Raw genomic sequence first — 26,529 nt, 5'->3', positions numbered from 1 at the left:
ACCTCCCCCAACCCCCCACCTCTACCCCACCCCCGCCTAAATTGTAAAGTTCGTTTTTCAACATAGCATCTTATACATCTCATTGTTGCAATGGGTCCACCTGTATCCTTATTTAAGCAATTTGTTTTTTCCCTTCCCCTCCCCAAAGTATACCAACATCAAATACAGTGAAAACAGGAGTTATACCGTGGGGGAGGGACATACAAAGCAACAAAAAAAGAAAATCATGCCTTATAAATACGTTAGAAACAATAGCAAGAAAAAATCACTTGTGTCCCTATCTTGGGGTTCATTTCGCTTAACATCATCTTATCTGACCTTTTCTGCTTGACTCAGACATATACTAGTTATTGCAAATAAGGGAAACCTTGGGACCTATGTTTCTTTGGGCCTGGCTTACTTCACTTAATATCATTTTTTCCAAATCTTTCCATTTCCTAACAAATGGGACGATGTCATTCTTTCTGATGGTGGCATCTTCTAAGATAAATACTTTTTAATATGTGACTGTATACAATGGGTATGCATTTAGAAAGAGCAAACAAGAAAACAATCAGAAGCTGAGTCATTTTGGTGGTTTTTTTAAAGTGTATCCTAAATAATGAAAAGTAAACCTGGATATTGATTGAATCCTTCAGACAATACTATTTGACATTTTGAAAAGCTTATGATGAGAACTGGCCTGGCCATCCCTGAGCTTTCTCCCTGAAGATTTGCTCAAAAGGAACAATTAGCTCACCCTGCTCAGCTTTTCCCACATCCAAGCGGTAAGTCCTGGCCCAAAATGGCAGCCATTAATCTTAAAGATTCAGCATGGCCCAGGCACCTCAGGCAGTAGACACAGAAAACATAGGCAGGCTGATAGGACAACAGGAAAGTATCACCTTTCTTCTAGGCTTGTGTTGGCATCTCCTGGCACTACATCTTCCATCCTCTCCACCTGAGATTGAACAAGCCTTGCTTATAGTCAAAGTATCCCAGGCCTAAATTCTCAAAGGTACTGAAAGCTTGGTTCAAAGCTTCCTTCAAAGGTTAAAATCAAATGTTAAACCTGTAAGAAGTAAAAAGAGCTAATCATGGATCTCAGAAGAGTGTAAAACCCTGTGAAAAGTAAAAAGGCAATACTGTAAGTTCCCCTGTTAAATGTTTACCTTAGTAAGCACTGTTCCTGTTTCAGGCAATAGAGCACTAACATGGTGTATTAGAGAGAGAAGCTTTAAATCCTGCTCCACTGCTTGCTACCTGGGATTGATTCCTTGAGCAACTGAGCCATAATTCCATTACTACAGTTTTCACTACTACAAAAGAGGAAAGTAAGATCCAATGGTGATGGCTCATGCTTTTATTCCTAGCTACTTAGGAGGCTGAGATCTGAAAAACCACAATTTGAAGTCAGTCTAGGTAGAAAAATCCCTTAGAGTCTATGCCAAAATCTTTCTGCAAAAGGCTGCAAGTGGAACTGTGGCTCAAGTGGCAGAGCTCCAGTCTTGAGAGAAAAAGAGAGAGAATGAGATCCTGAGTTCAGCCCCAATACCAGCACAAAAGTAATTTATTATTTTAATGAGGAAAGTAATCCCTAAATTGAATGAATCTTAGGAAGATTAGGTAAGCAATTGAATAACAAGCAATGTATAAAAATGTGTTGATCTCTCTCCCTGATTCCCCAGATGAATGATGAATGTTTAAAATTAAACATCTCAATTTCCCTGTTAATTTCAACACCCAATAACAGAACTATAAAAATTACTTAGAGCTAGGCACCAGTAATCACACCTACAATCTTAGCTATTCAGGAGGCTGAGATCTGAGGATCATGTTTCAAAGCCAGCCCAGGCAGGAAAGTCCATGAGACTCTTATCACCAATTAACCATCAAAAAGCCAGAAGTTGAACTGTGGCCCAAGTGGTAGAGCACTAGCCTTGAAGGAGGTGGGGGTGGGAAGGAGGAGAAAAAACAACTCAGGAACAGTGCCCAGGTCCTGAGTTTAAGGACCAACACACACACACACACACACACACACACACACAAAATACCATATTTATGATACAGCTGCCGATGCCATATGTCTCCAACATAAATCTACTCTGAGCAATGCCACAACTTAATAGTTTTATACCAGTCAAAGCACAGTAGATATCAAGGATCATAAAGTAATATCCTATTTCTCTTGCATATATCTTAATCATACTTCCCTATTATTATAAATCATGTTCTACTCAAAAATATACATAATACCAATAAAACTGAACCATCTCTACTCAGGATGTCACATCAATAGAAACAAAAACGGGTTCCAGAAGCATTAGAATGTAAAATTGTACACTGAGGTCACACACACACACACACACACACACACACACACACAAATCCCCACTAGCTCCCAGCTCAGTTGACTGAGTCATTTCCCCAGGTTCCTAAGCTGGCATCCTGCTCTCCTCTCCAGCCCCCATTTTCATCACCCTTTCTTCAGCTGGGTATTTTCTTTTTCTATGGGTAGATTTGACCTTCCTGTTCTCCACCCATTAGTAGATGAGAATGGCTGAGACATTGGAGCCATGCAGCATGAATGGAATGCTCCTTTCATGGTTGGTGGGGAAAAGGAGATAGACACATGATTTCAATGTTATTCTCCATCACACATGAAGGTAATACGTTTCAACCAATAGTGATTTAGGAGCCAAGCACTAATCTGCTATTGCTATTTTTTTATGTCTATTAGGAGTTAGCAAAGCAAGAAAGGTATCTTGAAAAATCAAAACAACATTCAAGTGGCATCTGACTTTACAAAAGCTTCAGTCAGAATAATTAGCTAACATTATGCGGTGGCATTTTTAAATAGACTGTCAACAATTTATGCCAAACTCTAATTCATATTTATCTATATAAATCAAACATGTGATTCCATTTTTGCCTTCATTTTTATTGGGAATGTTTATCACCAATAAACATAGTATTTGCCACTGCAAGTAATATTCCAGTCTCAGCCAGTTACACCTAACATGTAACCTTTCTCATCACTTAAGACTACTGTGAATTCACAGGAGTTCCAAGTGGTATCCCAAAAGCTTATGTTTTATGTATCACTTACTGTACCTGAGAAACAATTATTTGATGTCAAAAACAGATCTTTCATGTAGCACAAGGAAAAGTAGAATCTACCCTGATAGTTTAACAATTTGAAATTCAAGACATGAGTTGCTTCATGAAATATTTGTCAGCCTGTACATACTGTTTATATCTATCATCTAGCTAGTATATAATATCAGGAATCAGCAAAAGAAATAATTAACCAAATAGAAATAGAAAGATTCAGGGTTTTTTTCCTTTAATATGAGTTACCATAAAATAGTTAGTCTAAAATAAGGCAGATTGGGAAAAAAAATCTATATAGTAGAACATGACCATAAGCCCAGCTATTGAGAAGATGGAGGCAGAAATGTCAAAAAATTGAAACCAGTTTAGGAAAACCTGGGGAGAGTCTGTCTCACAAACAAGATACACAAAATGGTAGACTGCTAGATTGCTTGTCTAGTATGCAGGAGTTTCCTGATTCAATCCCCAGTATCCTGGGGAAAGGAAAGAGCACACTGCAGCAGCAAGGATGAATGTTTATTAATGGGAAAATTATTCTGTTTAAAAACAACTTGAGCATTGAAAAATCAATTGCAGATGACAAAGTCCAGAGAGTGGTAAAGTGATATATTCAAGATGTTAGCATTTTTTTTAAAAATGAGCCAGATACCAATGGCCTGTAATCCTAGCTACTCAGGTGGCTTAGATCTGGAGGATCAAGTGTCAATGCCAGCTTGAACAGAGACAGACTCCTCTAAAATAACTAGCAATAAAAGGGGGAGAGGCTGGAAGCGTGGCTCAAGCATTAGAGTGACAGCTGAGCTGTCCTGGGCTTGTTTAAGCCCAGGAAACAAGAGTCCCTCAGCACCAATCCCAGCACTGAAACAATCATGACAAAAAATTAAGTCAAGAAGAGTCATTGATCTTTTAAGCCAATCTCATCTGGTGCAAGTTTTCATAAAAGGGAGAAACAAATATGCAATAACCAAAGCAAGCAAAACTTTTCACCATGCATTTATTTGCTGAAGGAAATAAATGAACAGTCCTGGAAATGAACAAAGGGTCCTGATTTCACTATCATTCGTATTTTTAGATTGCAATCTTTTACACTGGGTGTACCACCTGTGGAAGAATAGTTTCTAAGTTGTCTAGTTCTTCTACACAGTGTAATTGCTTGTTTCAATGACCACTCACCCTTTTTTACTTAGACTGTTTCACAGAAATGGTCTCACACTTTTGCCTAGGGCTGCCTTCAGACCACAGTTCTCGTACCTCTGCCTCCCATCTAGCTGGATTATGAGTGTACCATCACACCTAACTTGTGTTTTTGCAACAGGATTTCACTAACGTTTTTCCACAGGCTAGCCTTGCATAACTACCTTCCAATTTCTCCCTCCCACTTAGCTGGGATCCCAGGCACAGGACAACACATCTGGCTAACTTTTAACTTTTTTCTTAGTAAAATCATGCAACATTTGTCTTTCTTAGTTCACTTAACATATGTCTTCCAGATTCATTCATATTTTACCAATGTCAAGATATCCCTCCTTTCTAACACCAAATATTCTGTTGTGCATCTACCTTTGTGTGTGTGTGTGTGTGTGTGTGTGTGTGTGTGTGTGTATGTGTGTGTGTGTGTGTGCGTGTGTGTGTTTCCCATTCACCCACTGGTGCACATTTAGGTTCACACTATATCTTCATACTATATCTCGACTGTTCTGAATAATGCTGTAATAAACTTAGTAGTTCAGATATGTCTTCAACATTTTCTTCAAATTTATGCTTACAAATGGGATTGCTGGGTGGTATATAGTACTAAGAACCTCCATACTGCTTTCCATTATGACTGTACTAATTCACATTTCACCAGTATCATACAAGGGTTCCCTCTTCTCTACGTTCCTTTCAACACTTGTCTTTTCTCTTTTGTCTTTTCTATAATGACCACCATAGCAGGTGAGAGCAGCTACTTCACTGCCATTCTGATTTGCATATCCTGATGGTTGATGATGTTGAGCAGATTTTCATCTACCTTTAGTACATTTGTTATGTTTCTCTGACAGGTTTCTTATCAAGTAAACATGGTGCTTTTGTTTCAAACTATGCAGAAGAAACAAGGAAACTTGGAAAACTTTTCTTTGACTAAGTGTTCCTATATATTGTGATTCCTTTTGGAACGCAAAAATCCAAAGGCTTTGGATGCATACTTAACTTGTTTTGTAGCTGGCTTTAGGTTCCTTGTAGAAAATTAAACTAATTAAAGTTCTAGTACATAATTTGATGAGACCTATTTTGGAAAATGAGTCTTTCTGTGGCAAAGCTGTGAGTAGCATTTGAATTTCAAAATGAAAAAGCAATTTTCAGTGCCATATCTGGGTTAGCATGAAAAATTTCCTGCACACTGTTTAGTTGTGTCTCAAATGGATGCTGAGGATAATTACATTATGGAAGCAATGTTCTTCAGATGCATCTTGCAGACTCTTGCACATACTGCCAGAGTTCTTCAAAAATAAAATTACTGCAATCCTTACAATAGCAGATAATTACAAACCATGCCATTATTTAGATTTGCTATTTTTAGGTAAGTACATATAGATATGAACATATTTATACCTACATATATTCCTCCTATTCTCTTAAACACAAAGTGATCTTAGGACATATGACTTGATTATGACTAGCAAAACGTCAGACTTTGTTCTCATTCTGAAGGACAATCTTACCTAACCATTTACTACAACCAAGTCTATAAACCTTTAATGCACAATTTTTCAGTGATTAAAATAAAAGTAACACATTTTATTTTTTAAAAAATTAAAACCAACCATTAGCCAGGCATAGTACATTCTGACTGTTATCTCAGAACATCGGGAGGCTGAGAAAGGAAGATCACAAGTTACAAGTCATCATCCTTCGTGACCAAAACATTTGTGATTCTGAATATTAACCCTACAATGCAATAATCATTCTGCATAAGAAGTACAAGTTTGGCTGAACTAATAATGAATTTAAAGGGGTTTTTTTTCCTATTCTTCGGCCAAAAATGAAACAGCAATGAAACATTTTGACAATTCAAGTGTTATAGTCAGCCATTTTGAAGGAAAAAAAAAAAAAACAGAAATGGTCATGACAGCCTCTATTCACCACACAGGAGCCTCCCAGTTCAGGAAGCCATGGGAAAGGAAAGGAAACAGAGTCAGCCTTTTATGGGAAATCCCCTTAGCCTGATGAACAAGCTGTTTTATTCACCCTGATTTTGTCTCATATAAATCCCAACCAATATAGCTAAAATTCATAGCATTTCAAGCTCATTATTACTACCAGGAAGTATTTTGGAGGAGGAGTGGGGAAGGAAGAATTCTTCAGTACTCAGAATTGAGCTTGGTGATAAAACCTTAGCACATAAACTGAATAGATCAGTTCTAATACTCTAAACCATATTGTGGTTGGTCCCCATCAAGGACTATAAGAAATTCATCTTGAGGGGGAAGAAGTAAAAGACAAGACCTTTCATGATGAGCTGGGATTGTCATTAAACACAGCAGTGGATGTAATGAAGCAAGAGTAAGGTGAGATCTCAGGATGAAACGATTTACTGCTTCTAGTACAGGATTAATCACAAGGCCTGATTTGTGTGATCCAATTTCTTTTCCTTGTCCCCACTGTCAAAGCCAAAAGTCCACTGAATTGAAATTTAAGAGCTACATATGTTTCTGTAAAACCCATTGATGGATTATACTACTTTGACCTTCTGAAATGTTCCTTTATTTGGTTTGATGACTATAACTTACAGAAAAAACTGGCATGCTTTGGTTGCTCAAAATATGAATCTTTCAGAATTTCCCTGGCTTTACAGACCATAATTCTTGTAAGGAGACATGGATAGAGTGAATGGGGACAGAATCTAATTTTATACTAAAGCAATCAGCATTACATCATAGCAGAAATATCTGGAACATTACCTCATATCACTGATTTGAGATGTTAACGTAAGTCTTTAAAAATACGAATTATTTTCTTTTTAACTGTTACATATTCAGTTACATATTCATCAGCCAAAATATTATTATGCTCTAGAGTTAAGCCAACATACTATGAAAAAATATTTCTTTTCAAAGAAAGCATAATGGTACACCTGTAGTCTCAGCACTGAAGAGATTGGGACAAGAGGATTGAGAATTAGGCCAGCCTATGCTACACAGTGACACCCTATCTCAGAAAAAAAAGGATCTTAAACTAATTCATAGTAGTCTATTTCATCCTTAAAGAACACCTTAAGCATAGTTGGTCAGGCTTATAATACCAGCTACTCAGAAGGCAGAGATCAGGAGACTCAGCTCAAGACCAGGCCTAGGAAAAGCTATGAGATCCTTTCTGTGAAAAAATAAAAAGGGGATAAGGGTATGACTACGGTGGTAGTAAGAGCAAGTACAAGGTCTTGAGTTCAAGCCTTAGTACTGGAGTGGGAAGTCAGAATTAACAGTAATGGGGTTTCCAAAAAATATGTTAAACAAGATAAGAAATATTGTAAGAGTTGGTAAGTCTCAAAAAACATTTGTCCCCTTTGTTAGAAGCCAAGCAAATCTAATTGCTGTAAACCAAGTTCAAGAAATTTTGAGGGGGCAGGGGAAGGATGGGATGGGAAGGGGAAACAAAGGAGGAGGCTACAATGCTTGATAAGAAATGTACTCATTATCTTGCCCATGAAATTGTAACCCCTCTATTCGGTATTTTCACAATTAAAAAAAAGAAATTTTGATCCTGCATTTGTAGTATCTGATTTTACCCAGACAGCTTTCAAAACAAGAAACAGGTTCAATCCAAACTCACTGTTTAAGACTTGCTAAGCAAACTTCCCTGTTAAAATATTATGGCAGGGCAAACAAGGAAAAGGATAAAAACTAAGGAATGTACTAACAAACCCTGGAGCCAGCCTATATTCAAGGTCATGATCTGCTTATATCCTTATAGGCATCTTGAAAGCTACAGGTGTAGCTCAGTAGTAGACCTCCTACCTACCCAGCAAGAAGCCTTGAGTTCAAACCCCAGCTGTGCCAAAAAAAGAATGCCAATGTCTCAGAACACAGAGAAATATTTCATTTAGGGACTGAGATATTTTCTCCCAAAAGTAGTCTATTAATGTATTTCTGGAATATTCTTCACTGCCAGCAAAACCTAATGAATTCTTTTTTTATGTTCACCACTAGCCAAAATTCAGGACTCTAATCGAATTTTGTCCAGGATGAATAAACAGAAGAAATTTTAATTATACAACCCATTCTAGATTAAATAACAATGGAACAATATGTATGAGAATTTAGGAGCAAGTGTCAAAGAAAAAAATTTTAAGACTTAGACACTTTAATTTAAAAATAAATCATATTATATATTATTTTCTTATTAGAAACATGTAGACAGTGAAGACAGGAGTAGAGCATGAGCAAGAAGAGTCAGATAGATCTTCATCGAAACTAAACCACAATCCATTGAACCATAAACAAGTTATCTAACCTCTCTGAGTCTTTCCCCTCATCTGTCCTTTTGGACAAATTAGTATATCCTAAAAGCATCTCTAATAACACTGTTGAGAGGATTATATGAGAAAATGCATGCAAATGTATTTTTGTTTGTGTTCAACAAATAGCAGCTGCTACAATTACTGATGGTTCATTGTAGCCATTTGGAAGAATGGAAATACAATTAAGTGTTCACACATCATTAGCTTAAGTGACTATTGCTGTAGAATCATTACACTTCATATGGGTTGAATTTTAAATGAATTCGCTAGAGAGATACATTTACTTGAAAACATTAATAATTAAGAGCAAATGCAGCCAACCACTGAAAATGCTTACAAACATGTATTCATCTCCACAATATGTTGAAATACAGTGAAAAGATTAACATTCATTGTTTTCCAAAAACAATAGGAAAAATGACTGGCAATTCAAAATATGAAATTCCAGTGGTTAAATCTTATTAACATATTTCTCCTAGCCCTTTGCATTTGCTGGGGATTCTTTTGGAGTGTGTGTGCGCGAGTGTGTGTGTGTGCGTGCGCTCAAACACGCACTCTACTTACTCAGATTATTTATATTTCAGTGTCTCAACTCACATCGTTTTCCTCAAATCAAAATACTCATCTGAGGAGCCTCTACCTAGTGACACTTTCTCCAGAAAGCCTCCTTTGCCCATCCATTTATCTTCCACTGCAAATCTTCCCTCTGTGCTTTGGCTCAAATGTAGTTATTATTTTCAAACTGTTCTCTGCAAAATCTCATTCTTACATCTTTCTTTTTTGTTATTATTTTGTTTTGTGCTGGTCCTGGGCCTAGGCACTGTCCCTGAGCTTCTTTTGTTCAAGGCTAGCTCTCTACCATTTGAGCCACAGCTCCACTTCTGGCTTTTTGATAGTTTCTTGGAGATAAGAGTCTCACAGGCTTTTCTGCCCAGGCTGGCTTTAAACTACAATCCTCAGTTCTTAGCCTCCTGAGTAGGTAGGATTACAGGCATGAGTCACCAGTTTCATACTCATGCATTTTTCTTTCCTTCCTTTCCATTTTTCCTCAGCCACATCACATTAACTGCAGAACTTCACTCATGTTCTTACTCTGCCTCTTGCCTAAAATAACCATTTTGAAAACTCTAATAAATAAAACAAATGTGGTTCAACCTTCTAAAATTGCAAAAATATTTAATAAAAACTTATCAGGGTCCAGGCACTAATGGCTCACACCTGTAATCCTAACTACTCAAGAGGCTGAGATCTAAAGATTCTGTTTTGAATCCAGCCCAGGCAGGAGAGGCCATGAAACTCTTATCTCCAATTAACACCAAAAAAGCCAGAAGTGGAATTGGCTCAAGTCATAGAGAACTGGCCTTGAGCAAAAAGTTCAAGGACAGTACCTAGGCTCTAAATTCAAGCCAAGCCCCAGGATCAGCATTATTAATCATAATAATAACTTATCAGGAAGTGTTGCCAGGTCTTCAGTGTTACATAGCAAGTTATGTTGCTTGTTGGAAGGAGATACTCTTATGTTAAGTTGAAATATAGAAAATTGACAATGTTTGATATTTGCCTATCATCAACTATGTGCTAACAAACCCACCCTGTGGCCTATTAGGTGTCATCCTAAAAGGAAAGCTAGGACTGGGAAGGTGGTTCAGTGGTAGAGTGCTTGCCTTGCATGCCTGAGGCCCTGGGTTCGATTCCTCAGTACCACATAAGCAAAAAAAAAAAAAAAAGAAAGAAAAAAGCTGAAGTAGCACTGTGGCTCAAATGGTAGAGCGCTAGCCTTGAGCTGAAGAGCTGAGGGACAGCACCCAGGCCCAGAGTTCAGGCCCCACAACCGGACCCACCCCCCCACAAAAAAAAGACAAGATTAGCTCTTGCTGTTCTTTTCTAGCTCTCTATCTCTCTCGCTGCTCTTTTCTAGCTCTCTCTGCTCTTGTCTAGCTCTTCTCAAGCTCTTTTCTCTCTCTGTGTTCTTTTCTAGCTCTCTCTGCTCTCGGCTCTCTCTCTGCTCTCTCTCTGCTCTCTTGCTGCTATTTTCTAGCTCTCTGCTCTCTCTGCTCTTTTCTCTCTCTTTCCCAGCCACGTGGAGTGCCAACCTTGCCTGGTCCCAGCACATCTACTGAATAAACCTACCCCTTACCTGAATACCACGTGAGTGCTGCTGTTCTTACTCGGCTACCTCTCTCTCTGCTCTTGTCTAGCTCTTCTCAAGCTCTTTTCTCTCTCTTTTCCAGCTCTCTCTCTTTCCTAGGCCTTTCCCAGCTGCGTGGAGTGCCAACCTTGCCTGGTCCTAGCAGGTCTACTGAATAAACCTACCCCTTACCTGAATACCACATGCGTGCTGATGCTGTTCTTACTCACCTTCCTTTTAAAAACCTAACAGCCATGAGGCAAAAGATTTTGCTCTGCCATGTGCTTCTACCATGATGTGCTTCCCTCACAAAACAAAACAAAAAGGAAAGCTAGAAGACCTCTTGGCAGTTTTGAGAGAGACTGATTTGCCGTATTTTAGCCAGAGCCCCGTCTTAAGCACTGGCCATATCTGACTTTGGCATCTGCAAGGCTCAGTTACCTCATTGATCAAACTGGTGGTGGAGTGATGGATCACTGACTAACTCCCTTAGAAATATCTCCATTTAACATTCTGTGGCTTTAAAGCATCTACGTGTTGAATCTGTTTCCTGCTGGCCAACAAACGATCTCTTGTTAATTTACATCCAAGTCCATGTTCTGGGAGTTCTCTCCTTCCCAATGAACTGAGGTTACTTTGAGGACAAAAAGACCCTGACAAGAAGCAGATAGTACCTATGAGGCTCAATGTGCTGCTCTATGACTTCATCACAAGTCAATTCATAGCCCACTTACCATTTTTCATTTTTTTAATTTGTTAATTTTATTAATTAAATGATCAACTAAGGTCAGAAGACTTCCCACCTTCTTATCCCCTATCTAAGTGGTCTGATCTGGAAGCACTTGTCCTGGGGATAACCAATAGTTAATGAGAGTTCATTAAGTGTATGTGGGAAGGACGTCCCCTACAGGGGGAAGGAGAAAATGAAATAGGGCCCAAGTAAGAAAGAGCGGAGCAATCACACTGAATTCCTGCAGTTGCTCTGCCAGAAAGGGACCTCATCAAATCATCCAGGTGTGTGTGGGAAAAGAGAGAAATGAGAAAATGCACTTGGGGGAGGAAAGAAAGCCAAACAAAGGTCCCTGGAGGATAAATCTGCTTAATAACTACCCCCATGTGAATAGTAGTGATTCAAGCGGAGCCCTCCCGAATCTTATGTATGAGAGACCTGGATACACAATTAGTATATGGTCATCTCCATTCGTGTTTGTTTCTTTTTCCTCCCTATTTCTCTTCTTTTCCCTTCCTATATTACCTGATCTTAATTCCTTCCATTTTCCTTTATTTTCTTATTTACACTTTGTCTAACTGTGCTTTCATGGGCAATTCCTGCCCTCTGTAATGGGCATATACACCCTGGAGTCCTGTTTACATCTTTTATTCATTTAAATTTTAGGAAAGAAAGCAAAGCAGAGGTATCTGGCCATATTCATTCTGCAGGTGGTTGTAATTATTATTCAAATTTAGGGAAACATTAAGAGGAAACTCAGGAAATGAAAGATCCTAATCTCCTGTCTTTGGTTTCAGCCTACAAGGAAAAAATGAAGGAGCTGTCCATGCTGTCACTGATCTGCTCTTGCTTCTACCCAGAACCACGAAACATCAACATCTACACTTATGATGGTGAGTCCCCTGCGGGAGCCCCCTGCCAGCCCATGACTCACAAAAATGTACAAGAAGAGCCCATGACACAATGAAATCAGCATTTTGTACATCTCACAATAGGATCCCATTTTTTTGCCTAGTCTGGCCTGAACAGCAATCCTCCTATTCACACTTTCCTCTTAGCTGGGATGATACCATCACCTCCCTCTTATTTGTTGAGGTAAGGTCCTAATAACCTTGACCAGGCTGACCTTGAACCTCAATCCTCCTGATCTCTACCACCCAAGTGAGAATATTATAGGCATGAGCTAGCCACCATGCTTCTGAGGGTACAAAGATAAATGACACGTCCCACACCATCAAGGGTCCCAGGGCTTAGTAAAGAGTCAGTCCTATTATGAAAATGATCAGTGAGTAGAAGATTCTGGTTAGGGATAGAGGAGGTGCTGGTGGTTTGGGCTGCCTTGGGAACTGAGAAGGAGACAGAAGGAAAGCATAAGCTGTGGACAAGTTAACTCTTAGAAGATGAAGAAGTTCTGCCTCACTCACACACTGCTTCCAAAACGTCAGGAAAGAGGCTGGGAATGCGGCTTAGTGGAAGAGTGCTTGCCTAGCATGCATGAAGCCCTCGGTTCCATTTCTCAGTACCACATATACAGAAAAAGCTGGAAGTGGTACCATCTCAAGTGATAGAATGCTAGCCTTGAGCAAAAGAAGCTCAGAGATAGTGTCTGGACCCTTAATTCAAGCCCTAGGACTGGCCACAAAAAAAAAGTCAGGGAAGAATTTCAAATTTCCAAAGCCTTTAATTTGACTTTGTATTCCCAGCTTGATAATAACGTGAAATGTTTATTGCACACAAACACTGTAAGAAAAATTAATAATATTATAATCTCTATAAACATGAAATATCATGATCTCTGCTTTACAGTCAAATTCCTTTGTCTTTTAATCATCACAACAGTTAGGAGGAAGGTGTTTTGTTTTTTTAAGACAGGGTCTCACTGTGTATCACAGGTTGGCCTCCAGATCTCATTCCTCCTACCTCAGCATCTGAAGTAGCTGGGATCACTGGTGTGAGCCACCAGGATAAGAGTGCTCTTTTTACCTCCATCTTTCAGAACTTAAACCTTGCTACTACTATCAGATATGCACATATTCAACCAAACTCAGATAAAAAATGTGAGCCAATGGCTCACATCTGTAACCCTAGCTACTCAGGAGGCTGAGAAACGAGGATCATGATTCAAAGCCAGTCTGGGCAGGAAAGTCTGTGAAATTCTTCTCTCCAATTAGGCACCAAAATAGCTAGAAATGGAGCTGTGGCTCAAGTGGTAGAGTGCTAGCCTTGAGCAAAAGAAAATCAGGGATAGTACCCAGGCCATGAGTTCAAGCCCCAGGACCAACACACACACACACACACACACACACAAACTTGCACCTATGCTGAACATTTCGAGATTTTCTCTTGTCATTTTTTTTCCCATGCAAGACAATATAAGTGGCATATACATTATGTTAGGTACTAGAGTCGACCTAAGGTGTTCTGAAGGTTGGATGCAAATACTCCCTATTTTGTGTAAGAGCTCAGGGCATTTTTTGATTTTGGTGTCCTTCAGGGTTCTCAGTCAATGAAGGATGACTGTGACTCACCACAGAAAATGGCCTTACATCACAGAGTTTCAGATCACAAGCAAGAGCAGTGATCCAAAATCAGAGGATATAGTCAAGTTTGAAACAAACCCACTCAGTTAAAATCCAAACTGACCACTGAGCTATTGTTTAATATATAAGATTTTGAAAGATGTGTATATTGCAGAATGGCCAAATCAAGCTAATTAACATATGCAATACTTTTCCTAGACTGACAGGGAGAACATAAAGTCTGACTTGGTGATTTTTAGTAGCACAACACTTTGTTGTTAACTATCATCACAGGCTGTACAAGAGGTTCCCTGTGACTGAAATCTTCTACCCTCTGACCAACAATTCCTAATATATATCCTCACCATCACCCCAGAGCTTTTGGTAACCACCTCTTTTGACTTCTATGAGTTCAACTTTTTTTATAGATTCCACCTGTAAATGAGATCCTGTCTTTCTCTGCCTGGCTTATTTCACTTTGTATTATGGTCTCCAAGTTCATTGGTTTTTGTCAAAAAATGGCAGGGTGCCCTTGTTTAGGGCTGAATAATTTTCTGAGTGGATATGTATGAATTAAAGAAGTAAAGGCTGCTTCACCCTCCACTAATACAATGTCTCTTCCCCTGGCTCCAATTTGAGAAGCATTTTGAGAGGGTATTGTAAGTAGCAATAAAGTAGGAGCAAAGACGGAACAGTGGAATCTTGTCTATTATCCCTTTCAGACAGGCAAGGATGCCTATGACAGAGAGGATACTACATCTACTGGGTCTCAAAAAGTAGCAGACACCCTGAACAACCAACAGGAAGTTCACATGAGCATTCACATTTGCTTTGCCAAATGGAAGTTACCTTGTTTCTAGCCACTCCTGTGCTCCCCAGGCAAAAGAATGGGACGCTTAACTACTTATGTTTCTTATATGTGAGAACTCTGTTCTTTTCTTCATCATCTAATAGAAAAACACTTCCAGTTATGATATTTTAAAAAAATAAATCCATACTCCTTTTCTTTTATACAAAATTCATCTGTTCAAAAGAAAATTGAGCTTCAAGTTAAACCTGTTTTTCTAAATATGTCTGTCATTATTGAACTCTCTGTAGCTATTATTAAATTTCTCAACACTGTAAATATTTATTCTATCAAACTATATCCATAGTTATGCTAACAAGAGACTTTGTATATGTCCAAAACAATGTAGGCAAGTTGCAAGTATCACTAATTTATCTCCTGGAATAACAATGCTGCTTTCAATTGCTGGAGCCCAAATTTTTTAATTAATTGCATTCTCCAAACTCTCAATGCTCCACTGGATGCTTGAACTTAACTTTCTCCAACTTTCTCAGATATGGAAGTGAAGCAGATCAACAAACGTGCTTCTGGCCAGGCTTTTGAGCTGATCTTAAAGCCACCATCTCCTGTCTCTGAAGCGCCCCGAACTTTAGCTTCTCCAAAGAAGAAAGACCTGTCCCTGGAGGAGATCCAGAAGAAGCTGGAGGCTGCTGAAGAAAGAAGAAAGGTAATTTTCCCCATAGATAGTTAAGTTCTTTTCTCTCCCTTCCCTTTCCCTTGCCTTTCCCTCCCTCCCTCCTTGTCCTTGTTCTCTCTCTGTCTCTTTCTTTTTGTCTGTCTGCTTGTCTGTCTTTTACCTCCTCTCTCTTTCTCTTTCTCTCTCACATACACATATGCATATACAGAGAGAGAGAGAGAGAAAGAGAGAGCAACAGAGAGAGATAAGCAAAGGTGTCTGGGGAGGAAGACCGGCTTGACCATCACACCATGTGCCAAGTCTCCAGGAGACTTAGAGCCAGGCTTATTAGGGTAAAAATTTCTTCAATTCTATGGTAGACAAACAGAGCTTCAGTGTCCTAATGTCCACACTCTTCCTCAGAGCTCCAGCTCTAGATGACTCCCAGTGTTGGGGGTGAGGGACAGGAGTGGAGATTCCTCCTTCTCAGGGTCCACATGTCACCCCCAGTGCAATGCAGAGCTTTCCTTGGAACTACCAGCTCCCAGGTAGAAGTGAAATCCAGAGGGCTGGAGCTCACCCTCTTTCTTCCCAGAGCCTCACTGTCTGCCCTTGAACTTAATCCTTCCAACAAATTAATCTTCTAAGAGACCCTGGGTTATCTTCTGCCCATTTCCAAGCCTTAAGGGGATTTGTTTCTGTTTTTGTCATTGCTTCCTGCTTGTGTTACAGATGTTTTCCATTTTTAAAAATCTTAATTTTCTCCAAGCAAGTGCTAAGAAAAGCCAAGGGCATTCAGATTTGAAGTCACTAAGAAATCTGAGCAGGGCTTAGTGGTAGAGAGCTTGCCAACATGCATGAAGCCCTGGGTTCGATTCCTTAGTACCACATAAACAGAAAAAGCCAGAAGTGGTGCTGTGGTTCAAGTGGTAGAGTACTAGCCTTGAGCAAAAGAAGCTTAGGTTCAAGCCCCAGGACTGGCAAAAAGAAAAGGAAAGAAAAGAACTGAAAAGAAATCCAAGCAACTCTATAATATAGAAGTTCCATATGAGCAGACGTGCTCCAGCCAAGTGCTATGGCTGTGGTTCTCCTCCAGGCACTCCTGATTACCCAAACATAGAATTCTCTCCCTACATCATATTTTCCCTGTAAGTTTTATCACGTATTTTTCACTCAGGTAGTCACAATATATATACTCTATACACAGACTTATGGGAATGGAAATTGCATTTTAATATTTTTCATTTGATGAAGATATTGTCTATAAAATATCAGCTACAACATTAAACACTTTGGTGCTGTGTAATTACCGAAAGAATGAAAAGTGTCCTTCTCTTCATTACTGAATTATCCAGCAGGGAATTCAGAACAAGCAGAAATATAGGGTGGGGAGGAGTACATAGATATAGATGTAGAGACAGACATGCACTCAGAGAGAGGGAGGGGGAGACAGAGAGAGAGAGAGAAAGAGAGAGAGAGAGATTTGAAGCTCTCAGATTAAATTTCCAAATAAGAAAATAATAACCTTTATGTTTGAAAAAAATCTTCCTATGATATGTAATATGCTACTCCCAATTTCAGTTTCTCACTTTAGAATGAGACTCCTTAGGTATCTAATGATATTATATATATATATATATATATATATATATGCTCTTTTACCAAGTACTGTTATAGTCATAGATTTTATAAAAATTTAAATTTTAAAAAAAAGAGGAAACTGATCAGAGCAGGGTGCTGCACACCTATAATCTCAATTACTCAGAAGGCCAAGGCAGTGATCACAAGTTTGAGGTCAGCTGAGCCAAAGTTACCTAAACTCTACTTCTAAAACCAAAATAGAGACAAAAGGAGGACTGGGGTGTGGCACAAGTGGTAGCGCACCTCCCTAGCCACCTCATAGCCCTGGGTTCAATCTTCACTCCCCCCCACCCCCAAAAAATGAACTGACCTGACTTATGCAATTGTAACCTTATTGTACAACTACTTCATAACAGCAATAATCATTTTTAAAAGAATTTTTAAATTCAGGTAAGAAGAAAAGAGTAAACTGACATACTAACTCAAGTATATATGCAGGAATCATTTTTTAAATTATCACCTTTTAATTATTTTTAGCTTTTCTTCCCATAGTTAAGCTACAATAAATAATCCAGACTTCTAGGCCATCAGAACTTTGCTGCATTGGACATGACTCAGTCCCTAAGGAGATGTGGCATGGAGCCAGGTTATGTTCTTGCCATAAGATGTATCTTACCATGATCAGCATGAGGTAGGTACAGACTCTAAATTGCTCATGAATTGTCACACTGAGATCAGAACATGAAGTCATTAACTGAGCTGAGATTAAACCCAAAAACCAAAAGTCAGTGTCATGGTTAAGTTTATTGATGGTATTTCTAATATATTTAATTCAAAGAAAATTATTGAAAGGAAAAGAACAGAGATGATCAAAATTAACTAGGTGCTAACTTAGAAAACTCATCACACTCCCTTTGTTAACTAAAGATTCTAATGAAACTGCATTCTGACAGAAATAAAGGATCAACAACTACACATGTAAACCTTTAAATTGCAGAAGAAATTGACCACAGCTAGAAGACACTTTGAAGCCTTTTCAAAGCAGTATTGTATCATATTCCTATTATTTGTTAAAATTCCCATTACATAGAAATGGCACTGTGGCTCAAGTGATAAAGCACTAGCCTACTAGCCTTAATCCAAAGAAGCTCAGAACAGTACCCAGGCCTGGAGTTTAAGCCCCAGGACCTGCAAAAAAAAAAAAAAAAAGTCTTTTATGAAAGGCACTATCTAGGTTATGTTCTTGTGGTAGAGTTTTAATTAGAAGAAAGTATAATTAACACAAAATACCAATTTAAAGAGAGTCATCAATTGATTTTATTCTATTGGATGGTGCTGACTTAATTAGTGCTTGTTTGAAGAACCTAAATCTTATTAAAATCTTCAGCTAGTACATATATCTCAGTAAATATCCTAGCAAGGACATGCAGAGAACTAAAGCGTAATTCAGTTATCTAGAGCAAAAAGTGAGTGTGTGCCTTGAAAGTCTAGGAATGGGACTAGGAATGTGTTTTTGTGGTAAAGTGCTTGCCTAGCATGCATGAAGCCCTGAGTTCAATTCCTCAGTACCACATAAACAGAAAAAGCCAGAAGTGGTGCTGTGGCTCCAGAGGGGCTAGCCTTGAACAAAAGAAGCTCAGGGACAATGCCCCAGCCCTGAGTTCAAGCCCTAAGACTGGCAAAAAAAGAAAAAAGGAAAAAAAGTCTAGGAGTATCTTCAGCATAAGGAACAGCAGAGCACCAAGCTGCAAGTTCAAATCCCAGTGCCACCAAAAATTTTTAAAAGGGGGCTGGAACAGCTGTATTCACAAGATTAAACTATATTGTCAGAAAACTTTCTATCATTTCTTCTTGCTTCTAATTGGCTTCAATACCAAGAAGCCTAGCTTTAGTTGGTTCCAATATTATTTCTCTAATTTAGCAATTCCAGCAGAAAGAGGACTTCTCTTCCCCAGTAGTCCTAAGAAAGTCCTAGAATTGCATTCCTATGAACTCATCCAGATCAGCCAATGGCTATGGCCAAGGTGTGCAGTAATTTGCGTATTTTTAAAGCTTGTATTTCCCATTAGGTTATAGACTCCATAAAGATAGAGATATCTGTGTAATGTTTAATCGTGACTGCAATAGATCATACACCACATTTTTAACTTCTGTGGTCAAACTCTGATCCACCATTTCCATGTGCCCTCATGCAAATCACTTATTTATCTCCTTTTGCCCATGACTAGAATGAGGCTTGTTTTAGTTCTACATCATGGAGCTATGTGAGAATTAGGTTCATCAGCCTAACATACAGAACAAGTACTGTCGGTGCCTTGTCCATCATTCCTAAAAATACATCCAGTCCTGGACCTCACAGAGTCTAGCAACTCAGGATTCTATAAAGAACATAGCTTTGATTAACACGGATAGCTAGCAAAATGTTACCAGATAAATCATTTCATAAATGTTTTTAAAGACCATAAATACTCTATCAATCTGCGTAGTGTGTAGACTGTATAAACAGTCTGGTATATTATGTTTAAATACATAAGTAGGTCGGTCCAACTAAATGTAACTCGAAACAATTAGTATTGTGGGAAAAAATAAACAGTTAAGTGGCAACACTGCATCCTAAAATAGACTAGATTAAATTAAAAAGCACTCCTCAAAGAAATGCAGTGAGATTTAATTCACATACTAACATCCCCAGCACAGGTGGTGCTCGGGTCTCTTGAAGCTAAGGCAACTGAGATGTAAACCAGAAAACGGGGGGGGGGGAGGGGCAGTGTACAACTGTGGGTTTATATAATCCTGTGCTGGCTTTTCACACTTTGCTATTCAGGAAGACAGTGTGACCCCACCACCACCACTACAGAGCCCTCCCTGGCACTATTCCTGGGTGAAGAGTCCCCACTTTGGGTACAACCCCCAAAAATCTCTTCCTAGGAGCAGAAAGGCTTCAGAATAAGATGGGCTCATTCTCAAATGCTTTGTATTTTATTCATTATTAATTTCTTCTTATACCTCTGGCTTTCCAACCCAACATGAATCTTGCCATCCTTGGTTAATATAACTATGCCAGATTGTCATACTTCAAGGCATCATTTGTGACTGTAGATGGGCTACAGTCATTGTTAGCAGGAAAGCTGATCGCTACAGACACATCATCCAACCTGCAAGTGTGCAGGCATGTGTGTCCTGGGACATTTGACATTTGATAAAGAGTCTGAATTACAAGTGATAAATTCCCCAACACGATAGACAGGGACACAAAAATGAGGTGGAGGGAACGTGTTTACTTCAGAAATGAGTGGAAATTATTGACATCTAAAACCTAGTCTTAAGTCGTAGTAAAATAAAATTTTATGTACCAATTAACTTAAATTTATCTTCCATTTCATTTGCACAGCCATTCAACTCTTAAACCCGGCACTCTAAGTAAGAAATGGTAATTAACTTCCCTGAAAAAAAAATGGTGAAATGTTCCTAAATGTCCAATAACTCTGATCCTGTAGGCCTCATTGCTTTCCCTTCTCTCCCCTCTCATAAATTGCAGCCATCCTGAGCTCATGTGAAGGGCTTTACCTCTACGGAAGGTGCCTCAGTTTCTATAGCAGCAACAGACTGCAGAGATTGATTTTGCCTTCACAGTTGCATTCTATTAGCTGATTGTTATCTTGATCGTCAATGGTCCAAGTTAGTAGTTTAGCAACCTTCTGTGTGAGGTACACACTCTTTAGAAATGTTCTTCCAAGATCAGCTACTTTATCTTTGAACAATTTCTTTCCAACAATCTTTAGCAAATCACCTCTCTCCCATTCCCTTACCAGCTCTTTGTGCTGATCTACCCAACCAAAGTATGTCATAATACTACCTACTTGCACAAGGAGGAAGCATGTAACTTCTACCACAACTTTGTATGTCACACAGCTTTGTTCTACTCATGTCAGATCATGTTTTGGTGCAATATTTATAGCTAGTTTTAATTAATGGTCTTGTTCATTAATTAAAAATATTTGAATCAGAGCTGGGCACTGGTGGCTCATGTCTGGGATCCTAGCTATTCAGAAGGCTGAGATCTGCAGAGCACAATTCAAAACCATTTCAGGCAAAAAAAAAATTCCATGTAATTCATACCTCCAGTTTAACCACTAAAAACAAACTAGAAGTAGAGCTGTGGCTTAAGTGATAGAACACTAGCCTTGAACAAAAAGGCTCAGGGAAAGTGCCAAGGCCTTGAATTCAAGCTCCAGAACCAGTTTAAAAAAAAAACTAGAATCAATACTATTTTTCTTCATAGTATAACTGAAGATTAAATTATATTCATGTGAAAATCAACTTCTCCCTAGGGATAAAGCTAGAGACATTGTAGGGCAGCAGTAGCTGGATGCTAGTCAATGATGAAGGGGTAAGGTTCACTTTCAGTGGAGGTGCACATCACCTCCCTGTTCAACCTCTTCTTCCCTCTTTCCCTCCTTCTTCCCCCCCCCCCTTCATGGCAACCAACTCCATTAAAGAATTTTCCTAAGCATGGACTATTTACAAGTAGGAATCAAAAGACAGATCCCTAAGTATTCTCTCAGTGAAGAAAGCTATCCACCATAACAAATTCCATATCTTAGTATATTTTTCAGAGATTTGAGCTTTAACTATGTGAAGTATAGCCAGTTACAGGGCCTGCAAATGCATTAGTTGGAGTAACGGTGGATTTAAGATTTCCTTCAGTGTGAAGGCCAGGTATCCAGAAGAGAACAGCCCAGGACGTCTTTGTCAGTTAGCAACAAACTCTATATTCCTTTCTATTTCTGTATCACTCAGTTAACAGGGCTAAAAACATGTACACTTCATACCTCTATTGTGAGATCTCCTGTAGCCCCAGTGGCTGCAAAAGTATTAGCCATACAACATGAGGCCAGCCAGTCCCGCATTGCTGTACCTGCAGTAGTCATTACTTACAGCTCCTAATGCTGAGCGAGAGAGTACTTGTTCAAGCAACCAAGTGTGGCCCACCAAGGCAAGAAACTTGAAAAGGCACATAGTGCTATGTTCCTCTTTTCATTTCAATGCACTCCCTTCTCAACCTTCCTCTCCTGCTGTCTCCTCTTTGTCTCTATTGCAAAAAAAAAAATTAAGGCTCAAATATGAACATTAAGTGAAAGCACAAGCAAACAAATTACTGGAGTTACTTGGAGTTTATGGAAATGAAAATTTCAGGCATTTCAGGCCTCAAGTCATAGCACCACCTTGCAGTAAAGCCTGTCTCCACAGTGACAGGGTGGCCCACACACTCCCCACAGTAGGATGAAAAGAGGCTTTTAGAGTTCCAGGTTGGGGCTAATTTCCCTGTGCCACAGAAGCTCCTGCCGGAAGGCTACTAGAAACAAAGGGCCATGGAAAAGCCAGAGGATTGCTGTCAGGACAGCGACCCTCATATAGGAGAAGGGAAAGAAAGGAACTGCTAAGGCTGAACGAATCTCTAGCTACCCTTAGCAGGTGTGGCCCATGGACCAGATGAACATTAACTGTTCATACATTCAGGTAGAATGTAATTAATAGCACCACACTGGAGGATTTTGAATGGATACGTTTTGTTCTGCTTCATTGGGACTTGCTTGGTTTGGTTTTATTTCCTGGGACTGCCAAAGGCTCCCATCCCACCCTTAATGCTTGGACATATCATATCCTTGTGTGGTGATCAGCATCCTTCTTCCTCTGGCCAGGAGATCCCAGATAGAGAACTTGCTGGAATGGAAGGTTGAAATGGCTTCCTCTTCTTTGTAGGGTGCAATTCACCATGGGGTTGCCTATTCATATGACCTCCTTCAGGAGACAGTGCGTGGCTGGGAATGAAGGAAATTTAGAAAAGGACTTAGACTATACTCAACCATAAGAGCCTCCAAAGCCTTCACCTCATCCTCCTCCCCTCTTTCCTCCTTTCCTTACTCCCCATTCAACCTCTTCTTCCCCATTTCCCTCCTTCTTCCCTCCCCCTTCCCCCCTTCATCTTTATTAATCCTGGTAGCCCTACATAAGCAAAATCTGCATAGGCTGCTTTTTATCGGCAGGCCCCCTAGAGGTAAAAGAGTGAAAGTACTACATAGTAGGTAATTAATTTTTCTTTGTAGAAAGCCTCCATTCAGTTGTGAACTGTTCATGTTATCATTTTCTATGCCTTCCATATAATCTTTCACACGAGCTAAAACAAAGGAACAGTGTGAGAAGTCCACTAAAAATGTCAGTAAAACCATTACAGGATGAAAGCAAGAAGCAGGCCAGTCTCTGGGATTTTCTGCCTAATCCCCCACAAAGCCACAGGCTTTGGAATAGACACAACAAACAAGCCCCCGCCCCCATTAAAAAAAAAAAAAAACTGCTGTCTGATTTTACCATGTCTATAAAATTTTAGGTGAAGAGAACAGCTTTCCTTTTTCCTTTTGAGGCCCAATATTGCATAGGCACGATCTTTCAAAAGTAACTACCACGACCACAACCATCAACTACCATGTTCTCCTAGTGATACTTTCTAAGAAACTCAACATTTAACAGGTCCTTTGGGGATTCTTTTTTTTTGGTGGGGGGGACTATCACTGTTTACCTAGTCACATGTACAGCCTTCCCTGATGCAAGGGCTTACCTCAGAACATCAGCCAGTCTCAAGGAACTGACTAGGACCAATAAATGTGTGATCACTTGGTCTTAGCCTGGATAGATTAGGACTGGATAAGATTTCTCTTTGCTGTATAATGTGGAGGAGAAAAATAATACTTCCAAGCTTAACAAGGCAGCTAAGGCTCAAACACGCCATTGAGAGCACCAGTGCATTTTGCACCAAGTAGCCTGGTTCTCCCTGCACTACAATCACTGGGGCGATTGGAAGATGTAGATTCCTGGGCCCCACCAAAGAACCTTGGATGTAGGTGGCAGCACCTGTATGTTTACCAAGTAGCCCAGTGATGATGTACACCCTAGGAGTCCAGGGGGCCTCCTGATGCTGGAAGAGAATTGCAGTTCCTCAAACAGGGGAGGGGCTGAAGGAAGCACCCCTAACTTCTAACTGGTGTTTCTGTTCTAATCAAAGTAGCAACCGTGGGGTTTCAGTGCATACCCAGTGAGGATCAGAATAAGGGCTTTCTGCTAGCTGTGGCCAAATAGGTGTTAAGCTGTTTTTAGATCTCCAAAGACAATCTAGCCCATGGGGAAAGGGAGAACAAACACGGGATAGGAAGAAAATGAATTTAGTTAGGCAACAGTGGTTTAGACCTGTGAATCCCAGCTACTTGAGAGGTTAAGATCAGGACGATTATAGTTCAAAGCCAGTCTGGGCAGAAAAGTTAAAGAGATACCTTCTCAACCAATAGCTGGGCTTTTATCTGACACCCTAGCCATGTGGTTGAGATCAGGCTGAGATCAAGAGGATCGTAGGTTCAGGGCAGCCTAGTCAGAAAATTCTTCAGACTCCCATTTCAACACAAGCTGGGCATGGTGGCAGGTGTCTGTCATGCCAGCTATCCTAGAAAGCCTAAAATAACTGGAATACAGTCCAAGTATGTGGCCTGGGAAGAAGCAAGACTATCCCAAAAACAATCAGTGCAGCTAGGCACCGGCGGCTCACATCTATAACCCTAGCTACTCAGGAGGCTGAGCTCTCAGAATCTTAGAGACTCTTCCCTCCAATTAAGTAACAAAAGACTGGATCTGAAGGTGTGGCTCAAGTGGTAGATGAACAGCCATAAGCAAAAACACCAAGCAAGACCATGATACCCAGAGTTTAAGTCCCATACCAAAACATAGAAAATAAATCACCTGTGTTAAAAGTGTTGGTGTGGCTCTAGACAATGCAAAGCTCCAATACTACCAAGAAAAAGAGAGAGAGAGAGAGGAAGGAAGGAAGGAGGGAGGGAGGGAAAGGAGAGAAGGAAGGAAGAATGAAGGTAAAAGAAGGGAAGCGATTTAATGATTTGATTGACAAAAATCAAAAAGCTTATCTTAGGGTCCAGCCTACAGCTGGTCAAAAAACAATGGAGCAGAGAAAGGACAGAAAGGAAAGGAAAAAGTGGCCAACTCCTCACCCATGGTTCCTCAGATTTCAAAGCAATGTTCCTATCCAGAAATTAATTATAGCACTTCCCTTTACAAAATGCTTAGCTGCAACTTTTTTTAATGAATGAGAGTTAAATGTTTCTCCTAAAACAATCTACCCCCCCCCAAAAAAAAATTCACAGCTTGAAAATTCAGCCACATTTCCCAGCTAACCACATTCTATAGAAAACTCTACACTGTGCATGTTAAGTGTGGAACTGAAGGCACTGTGCTAGGCTGCAAGTTAGGCTCCTCTGAAAGGAAGGAATTTCCTCCATCCTGTCAGGCATTCAGAGATTTATCAGCTGGCTTTGTTTATCTTTCCCAGTCTCAGGAGGCCCAGGTGTTGAAACAATTGGCAGAGAAGAGGGAGCATGAGAGAGAGGTCCTTCAGAAGGCTTTGGAGGAGAATAACAACTTCAGCAAGATGGCGGAGGAAAAGCTGATCCTGAAAATGGAACAAATTAAGGAAAACCGTGAGGCGAATCTAGCTGCTATTATTGAACGTCTGCAGGAAAAGGTAATCTCAGTGAAGTCCTGAGCATGTGGATGCATTTGTAAGACACACAGTTGAGTGAACCCCCATGCTCCCCAGGAATCAAGAGACTTAGTCACAGTTTGCTGCAGGTGCAAGTTCATGAACCCTTATGATCAGGGTCTCACCATGCAACATTGACTTGGTTGGGGATATAACACAGAAAAGAAAATGGACATACAACATTTGCATGGGATTTGTATCCAATTTCCCAGTGGTGAATAGGCTCAGGAAGGCTAATTCAAACGTTAAGACCCAATCTGTATTAAAAAATACTACCTTGGAAATATTGAGTATTATATTATGATATTAGTGCAATGTAAATATTATTTGTTTTAATAAATATTTGCATTTACTATAAATATTAAACTGGAAAAAATATGTTTGTCAGGAAAGGCAAGGGCATTTCTGAACACCTTAATGGGTAAGCCAATTCTCTCCATACAGGAAAACCCATGAGGGATTGTGTGGGAATGACAGCAAAGGAGATGGCCCACTTACAGGTTCTGGTACTCTGCTGCCTTCCTTTTCAGTACTCAGCATATACCCATCCCATCAGTCAGGAAGAGCCATGCAAGTTCCTCTACAATGTTTCCCTTCTGTCCTGCAGGCTCTGTGCACCTAACCTCTTACAAACTTAAAGTTAAAAAAAAATAAAGCTCAGTGAGTTTTGTCCAATATCCAGAAATTGAGTTAAGCTTAAAATTAAGAACTGGAGGGCTGGGAAGGTGGCTCAGTGGTAGAGTGCTTGCCTTGAATTCATGAGGCCCTGGGTTCGATTCCTCAGCACCACATAAGCAGAAAAAGCCAGAAGTGGCACTGTGGCTCAAATAATAGAGTGCTAGCCTTGAGCTGAAGAGCTGAGAGACAGCATTCAGGCCCAGAGTTCAAGCCCCATGACCAAAAAAAAAAAAAAAAATTA

The 26,529-nt window shown here is 39.7% G+C and overlaps 1 protein-coding gene across 1 annotated transcript in view; it reads left to right on the top strand.

The window, feature by feature from the left end:
- The window catches only part of Stmn2 (stathmin 2), a 54,376-nt gene that overhangs the window by 24,809 nt on the left and 3,038 nt on the right, over positions 1-26,529 (top strand). The window contains exons 2-4 of the mRNA XM_013012372.1: positions 12,246-12,341; positions 15,309-15,481; positions 25,401-25,592. Of these exons, the coding sequence (XP_012867826.1) occupies positions 12,246-12,341; positions 15,309-15,481; positions 25,401-25,592 (461 nt within the window). The remainder of the gene's footprint in view (positions 1-12,245; positions 12,342-15,308; positions 15,482-25,400; positions 25,593-26,529) is intronic.

The sequence above is a fragment of the Dipodomys ordii genome, unplaced genomic scaffold, assembly GCF_000151885.1.
Source record: "Dipodomys ordii isolate 6190 unplaced genomic scaffold, Dord_2.0 Scaffold17, whole genome shotgun sequence".
NCBI lineage: Eukaryota > Metazoa > Chordata > Mammalia > Rodentia > Heteromyidae > Dipodomys > Dipodomys ordii.
This window is presented reverse-complemented; position numbering and strand designations above follow the sequence as displayed.